The 6585-nt window shown below is 31.0% G+C and overlaps 1 protein-coding gene across 4 annotated transcripts; it reads left to right on the top strand.

Moving 5' to 3' along the window:
- Positions 1-445: 445 nt before the first annotated feature.
- On the top strand, positions 446-6304 carry LOC128171648 (uncharacterized). 4 transcript variants are annotated; one of them, XM_052837427.1, is made up of 10 exons: positions 446-552; positions 947-1026; positions 1163-1312; positions 1411-1532; positions 1649-1784; positions 1909-2019; positions 2142-2333; positions 3385-3648; positions 3765-3855; positions 4759-6304. In XM_052837427.1, the coding sequence occupies exons 2-10, from the start codon at positions 969-971 to the stop codon at positions 5111-5113; spliced, it is 1479 nt and encodes a 492-aa protein (XP_052693387.1). In that variant the 5' UTR covers positions 446-552; positions 947-968; the 3' UTR covers positions 5114-6304. The 4 variants fall into 4 exon arrangements, with proteins under 4 accessions (XP_052693387.1, XP_052693386.1, XP_052693385.1 ...); XM_052837426.1 differs by having other exon boundaries at positions 1625-1784; positions 4762-6304; XM_052837425.1 differs by having other exon boundaries at positions 1625-1784.
- The last annotated feature ends 281 nt before the right edge of the window (positions 6305-6585 follow it).

Here is a 6585-nt window from a genome sequence, read left to right as displayed (position 1 = left end):
GATGTATTTGAATAGGTTTTATTTGATAATCAGAATCCTTTACACTGTGGCAAATGTTCATGTTAGGTAGCTGTCAGTTCTTATATAAGTATCTAAAAATGTTCTGTTATTAATTTGTCATCAACTTTATATAAGCTTGTTTTTTGATTTCATAATATTCTCCATTTTTAAGGAATAAAAGAATATATTTATTACATAACTGCATTTTTATTGAATTCTGACCCAAATCAACAATGCAGTACACATTGTTTGCATAAAAATGCATCGATTTAACAGTAAATTTAATTAGAAAAAATAGACGGATTGGTTGGTGGTCAACATGTTCAAACCTACCTATATAATTATATAAGAAAGGTTGTGATATAGATCTCTCCTCAAAACTCTCGCATTTAAAAAAAACACCCTACAATGGGGAAATCCCCAGACTGTTTTCACAAACACGGAAGTAAAATTTAGAACACGCATACTAAGTCTCTCCTGATAGATCGTTATGTTTATTTTGCAACAGGTGATCATTCATAGGGGGATTTGGTTTTAGTTTTTACTTTGCTGGTACGTATTGAATCATATTTAATCTGTAGATGCTTTTTATTACATATTAATGGCCTTTTCTGTTTTAATTATCACAGGATTAAAAGACCAATGCTGGCTTACACGTACACAATATACCAACGTGAATGTCGTTTATGTGTATCGCACTTAAGTATATGCTTTAAATGAATGCATGTCGATATAGACTATTGCATTGATAAATGCACATATACTGTCACCGAAAAAATCGTATATCGATTGTACTTTAATATGAATTCTTAAGACATATCTAAATATACGTTCACTATAAGCTACATATACTTTTAAGTTCAGTTTTGTGTCTTTTATTAAGAGAATACTGATTTTTGACAGCTTAGTATAGCTCTGTGAAAACATGCATTTGATTCCTTTTTAGGTTTCAACATTAAAACAGAATTATGGATCAATCATATCAGTTATATATTTTTATATTATCGACAACTATCCTTTTCACAGGTATGTTAAATCAAGATAGTATTTATATTACAGCATAAAAGGAACAATGGGATTTTAAGAATGACTCTAACATTTCCTCGTAGCTTTTTCCCCTATAAGACTGAGGTATATTTTGTCTCGTTTCTATTTTAAACAGATATCAAGCCAACGGGCAATTTTTCACATAATTGGTTTGATGCTCAAGATCATTGTTTGGGTCAGGGATTAACTATAGATAAAGACAAAAGTATCCAACCATATTGGACAGGAGTTTTTCGCCGATTGACACCATGGATAAATATTTTAGGTCAATATTACCTGCTTGTATTTTTGATGAATAATCAGTGTTATAAATAAAAATTTATCTTTGCTATGCTTACCTTTTTCAAACTTTCTTGTTTGAAGGATGCTATTCAGATTCCGTGGAACTAATTCCAACCGTTGTTAAAAAGACTATGATGATAAGTTCTGTTGGAATGTGTCAAGAACTGTGTTATCATGAAAATAGTTATAAGTTCGCTATAAAAGTAGGTATTGCACATGATATTACTTAACTGTGTTTTCTTATTCAGATAACTTTGAACTGCTTAATTCCTATTTTTCTTCTTAATTTACGTAGACGAATAACTGTTTGTGTATGCAGAGCGACCTCAACTTAAATTCTTTTGATAAACTGTCACCTTCTGCTTGTAACCTCACTTGTGAAGATAACACAGACATTGTTTATGCAGGAGATTGTGGTGGGGAAAACGCTTACAACTTATTTGAATTTAAAGAAGGTACTTTATCTATATAATGATATAATATCAAGGTGAATAATTGTCATATAAATTGATTTTAACCATGGATTTAAAATATCGATAAATTGAATATTTTGTAAACACTCTTTTATCCCTTTCTTAGTCAGTTTTAACTCTGTGGAAAGATGTATGAGTTTACAATGTTCCAAAGAAGATATACGATTTATACCGCAAACATGTTCTTCATCCTTTTACAAAGTGTGTGAAAATATGAGTAAGTTTTGTTTCCGCAATATGTTTATATGCTGTGTGAAATAGTAAAATCAAATTTGCAGTGACATGGGAAGTTACTGATTTGTTTTCCATATAACAACATAACGAGTTTTATTTTCCCAGACTTAACAGATAATGGTTATGCCAGTAGTTGGATTATTTCAATGGACCAATGTAAGAAATCACATCCGCCTAATTATCTGTTGGGAAATGTCGTTTTCAATAATCCACGCCTTACCTGTACTCTTTTAAACTACCAATTTCCGATTGTGTGGATAGGCGTGGCACGACAAATTTACACAAGTTTTGATCAAGGTATATGTGAAATTCCATCAACGACGCAATTGTAAAAAAAGCATATGAATGGAACTGAACTTGTTTTTTGTAATTACACTTATTGAGGTTGAGAAAATTATTCACTATTTCAATTTATTTGTGTATTAATTATGGTTCTGCGTTTGAATCGAAACAAAAATGTTATCAAATATTATATTAAATTTAAGGTTTGTCTTAAATCATATGAATTAACCATATTTTTTTTTTATTTGAGGCAGAAAAATACATACTAGTATATTTATGCATTAAAGTCGGTCTCCATTTACTTTAACATGAGATTCATGCATTCTGGGGACATTTGAAACATTTTATTTTTAATTAGGAGAGATTATCTCAAGTATTTGTCTGTTATAGTGATAATGATACTTTCGATATCTTTAATCTTACAATAAAGTGGAGATATATTTCATTACCTAAAAAAGTATAAACAAAAGTTATTGGCAAAATTAACTATTTTGTCTGGAATATTGTTTTTAGAAAGGATAAATAACGCATACCGTATATCAGATTTTTTCCGCGTGTATCTTATTTCCGCTTTGTTTGCGACGATTGCCGAATCGCGGAAAACAATTGGCATAAAATTCATATAAAGTTTTGTAAATTAAATGAGTTTTCTCGTTCCTTATAGGGTAAACAGGTAAGTTACAGAATTAATTTAAGTTTTTCATTATAAAGATTGACGATTTAGATACGTTTTTATCGCATATATGACATCGTCATATTTTTAAAATTGACAAAAAAGAAACAGGTAAACGATAACTACGTTATTGCTTTACTAGAACTGAAAACGATTAGAACCCGATGTATTCTAAATTATCAACTGTCGTTCGGTACATTAAGGTGAGAACAGGACGCATATCACGTGACTATCATTGCATTGATTCTCACAATCATGCAATATATGTAAATATTCCATATCTGGGAAGTATCATTTTGTACGGAAGTTGTAAAATAGCACCTTACAAATCAGTGATTACATTATTTTTTTTCGAAAAATCACTTACAATTGTATTTTTTTTTTTAATCTAAGGATTGGAAGTAAAGAGAGAACAAAGAGGAACATTTGTAGAATGCCAAATGTGCACAAATAACGACTGCCTATTTAGACCCTGTTTTGATCAATTAAGGGGTTCCATATTCTGTCAAAGTATATCGAACACTTCCCTAAGCCGAACAACGGAATACGTAACAACGTCACAAGGAAGATTTTCGGCATCAACCTTTATACCGAATAGTTCAGTATCTAAAACTGGAAATTACGATAGAGACCTGTTTTCAGTAACGAGTGAATCAGGTAATTATATTTTGTTTTATAATCATTAACAATGTTGATATACTTTGACAAAAAGTCGAAAGTTTTGTTTTAGTTAACATCAAATAAATTTGTAATGTAATTGCATATTGTTTCAGGTGACGAGTTAGTTTTTAAAATAACCTTGCCACTCACCTTAGGTCTAATCGTTTTACTTCTGTGTTTAGTTGGAGTGGTGCTTTATAAAAGGTAATTATTTTACAACTCTTAGAGTTCCATAAAACACATTAGAAATTGTTGCATAACCTAGTGTGTTATATTAGTGAAGATATCCTAAAAAAAAGTATACAATGTTTATCTATTATGGTATTATGCTTATATTCATGAAAGTTTTGTGCTTGTTTTCTGTGGGTTTTATAAAGTCGTACCATCATTTTCTTTTCAAAACGTTTACTCCATTTCATTAAATTAAACAAAATGAATTTAAATCAACACTTTTTGGGAAGTTTCATTATTGGATTCAATAATTAGAATAAAAAAGTAGGACTTTTTAAAATGGATTTAATTTGGAACACAGGAAATGGATGAGTTTTTTTTTATTTCATTTAAACAATTTAATGCTTTCTTTGTTAGTTCATGACGGATATGAAGGTGGTGACATTGCAGAAAAATATATTACCTGCTTACGCGTATTTAATGATTTAGATCACCGTTTATTTTTATATTTACATAAATCTTTAAAAGAATTAATAAATAAATCGTAAAAAGTAAGTACAAATAAGTTAATCATTGTTTATGTATATCAGTTTGTTAAAAAAAAATCAAGTCGTCTTATGTGAGAATTTGCGTCTGACATCATAATTTTTTGTGCAGTCCGTGATTTTTTCTGAGATTCCTGAAGGTTTCGACCGATCGATAAAATAGTTAGAACTGTTCTGGATTTCAGCTCTGTCTGTTTCTATAGATCTATGAATAGTAAATGGTTTTCTTAAAATATATAGATCTCGGTAAATAAAAATATACAATGTTGATGACCCCAGGTTTCAAATGTACCGTTTGATTATAAACTTATTTGGTTTATTTAAGTCATATTATTTATGTCTGTTTTACTTAAGCATATCATTCACTTATACATCAATTCATTTTTCAAAGAAGAAGTAAGATGACGAAGACTGATAGAACTAAAAAAGCAGATGTCAAATTTGTGTCTAAGAAAAAAGTTTATTCAGAGTTGGATTTTTCCGAGGGTAACCCATCTTTTGCATTGGAACACTGCTATCAGAAAATATCAAAGGGAAGTAATTCATTAAATGAAAGTCCCTGCAGCAAACAAGACGGTGTTAATGACTATCAAAGGGACAGACATACGGAAAGGAATATTATATATCAAAACGCTTCAGCTAATATTACCGGAGATACGTCCGGGTATGACACCATTGCATACAGCAAAAACCAGGAAGAAGAGGCTACCTACGATCATTTACGTCAAAATGCAAATGAGACTTAATGATGTGATGTACCTCTCGACATTGGAATAACAATTTCTAATAAAATGCTGCTTAAAAGTTCTTTTCTGGAATTCCTGAGCAACACAATTAAGATACTGAACAACTTGTACTAAATACTATCAACAACTACATTCTGAAATCCGCTGAAATTACTCTTGATAGATATTCGATTAGTGATTCACATCTTTTTGGACCTCCACAAGGGTCGAAGTCTCGACCTAAAGACATAATTGTGCGCTTCACTAGATATCGAGACCGTGACGCTGTTTTTAAGAACAAGAGGAGTATTACGAGCATGAACAAAAATCCGACGAACAATTACAAAAAATTCGACAGCGAGGCTTTTACAAGACACATGCCTGTAGCTGTCGAAACAGACCAGGCATCTTCCTGCTGGACTAATGACGTGAAAATAATTGTTAAACTTAACAATGCTAGGAAAATCGCCATTTGCTACGAAGAAGATGTAAATAAACTTTCGAAAACAGGTAAAAAACCGCCATCCAAGCTATGCTGCCGCTGCCGCTTGGAACACCGACTAGTGCGTGCTTTGTCTTCAGACAGACTGTGTAAATATCAAACTAATATCATTATGTTTCTTTTCCTATGTCAACTTAACCAAGTTAAGAACAAATCATTTTTTTTAATAAAAATTGTACAGAATTCAATCGTGTTTTGTTTAGATGATCCAACAATGTCAAACACGTGTGTTATTGTATTTGTTTTGCATCACATGTGTTCTTACCTCTTTACCTTTTCAGGTACATGTATGTGTTTATGCACAATACGTCTCTCTTGTACATACCTGTTTACTTGCAAATGCTTAAGATATTACATGTGTTCTCTATTATCTCTTGTTCATTTAATACTTTTTTCATTGCTTTTGGTGTCTTACTTACACTTGTTTTGAGGACATGCAATACCTTCCACCCACTTAACGGCACTTGTAAAATATATTTTTGAAAAATTGGAAGAACCTGTGTTCGAACCATTTGTATATGTTGATGCAATAAAATATGTTCAAATCAAAGTTCTTGGGATGAATGTTCCGTCCCTGTTCATTTTGCGCATAACAACCCTCTGTTGCGTTTCAAACCACATTATATGGCATATCAGTTGCATTAACAAGCACTACAATAAATTTGACAAGGTAGACCAAAAACCTAGGAAACGGTTAGAGTGAAGGTGTTAGTTATCATATATGTCCAACAATTTTATCAGTACCTACATTAATAGTTTAAGAATCTAGTTCTAGAGTTCGTGAATTTTTAACAGTGTGTATGTACATGAACTTTTTTAAAAGTCAAAAGATAGCATTTAAAAACTGGCATTCAAAAACAGAATTTGAATGCTATGAAATGATACTGAAATTTATCTCAATATATTGCAAAAAACAACAAACGAGAATAAAATGTATTTTAAAAAACAACAACAAAAACTAAAGTGTTGTCACAAGACCTAATGAATATGT

The sequence above is a fragment of the Crassostrea angulata genome, chromosome 2, assembly GCF_025612915.1.
Source record: "Crassostrea angulata isolate pt1a10 chromosome 2, ASM2561291v2, whole genome shotgun sequence".
In the NCBI taxonomy this organism is placed as follows: domain Eukaryota; kingdom Metazoa; phylum Mollusca; class Bivalvia; order Ostreida; family Ostreidae; genus Magallana; species Magallana angulata.
Note: the sequence above shows the minus strand (reverse complement) of the source record. Positions and strands in the feature narration are given on the sequence as shown.

What these genes read in the sequence shown, in the direction of transcription:
- LOC128171648 (XM_052837425.1), top strand. Translation starts at nt 969, where the DNA reads ATGGATCAATCATATCAGTTATATATTTTTATATTATCGACAACTATC. An exon ending in CAAAGTGTGTGAAAATATGA is followed by an intron (nt 2,020 to 2,141) that starts GTAAGTTTTGTT and finishes TTATTTTCCCAG; the next exon opens with ACTTAACAGATAATGGTTAT. An exon ending in TTACACAAGTTTTGATCAAG is followed by an intron (nt 2,334 to 3,384) that starts GTATATGTGAAA and finishes TTTTAATCTAAG; the next exon opens with GATTGGAAGTAAAGAGAGAA.